At 61.1% G+C, this 558-nt stretch overlaps 1 protein-coding gene across 1 annotated transcript in view; it reads right to left on the bottom strand.

Annotated features, from left to right (window-relative positions):
- Nucleotides 1-558, bottom strand: part of LOC102674319 (homeobox protein OTX1-like) — a gene marked incomplete at its 5' end in the record, with an annotated part of 14088 nt that overhangs the window by 471 nt on the left and 13059 nt on the right. Inside the window, one exon of the mRNA XM_031514105.1 lies at nt 1-558. This exon is cut by the window's right edge and continues 19 nt beyond it. Within this exon, the coding sequence (XP_031369965.1) occupies nt 1-558 (558 nt within the window).

Below are 558 nucleotides of genomic sequence, written 5' to 3'. Positions count from 1 at the left end.
GGACGGTGAGGCGGTCATGTCGTTGGGGCCGGACGCGTTCAAATGGTGGCTGGTCAAGTGGGACATGGAGGAGGTGAGCGCCATGTTGTGGTGGTACTGGGGATGGTGATAATTTCCCTGGGGGCTGTGATGCATGTGAGAGATCTGGGTCTGATAATAATCGCCGCTTGTGTACGGGTTCTGGTAGGCATTGTAAGTCTGCCCGGCGTAACATTGGCTCGGGTTCACCGAGCCCGGTGACGCTGAACTCCAAGTGAAACCATACTCGCCGTGATGAATTTGGTTCATCGGTGGGGGGTAAGAAGACGGCGGTAACTGGCTAGAGCCCGGCGTCAAAGGAGGAGACGGGGTGGTGAGGGCGCTGTTTGCCCCGCTACCGCCCGTCGGCGTTACCCCCAACCGCGGATAGGTGGATGTCGTCGACAAGAGCGGCGAGTTGGGCCCGGGCGCCTCTTTGCCCCGTGGCGGAGAGACGGGCGAGGAACGTCTGTTCGGCGTCGCGGTCGAGCTCGTCGACATCTTGTTGCCGTTGCTCGAGTTGCTCTGCGCCTGGCTCGA

The sequence above is a fragment of the Apis dorsata genome, unplaced genomic scaffold (genome assembly GCF_000469605.1).
Source record: "Apis dorsata unplaced genomic scaffold, Apis dorsata 1.3 scaffold_894, whole genome shotgun sequence".
NCBI classification, from domain to species: domain Eukaryota; kingdom Metazoa; phylum Arthropoda; class Insecta; order Hymenoptera; family Apidae; genus Apis; species Apis dorsata.
This window is presented reverse-complemented; position numbering and strand designations above follow the sequence as displayed.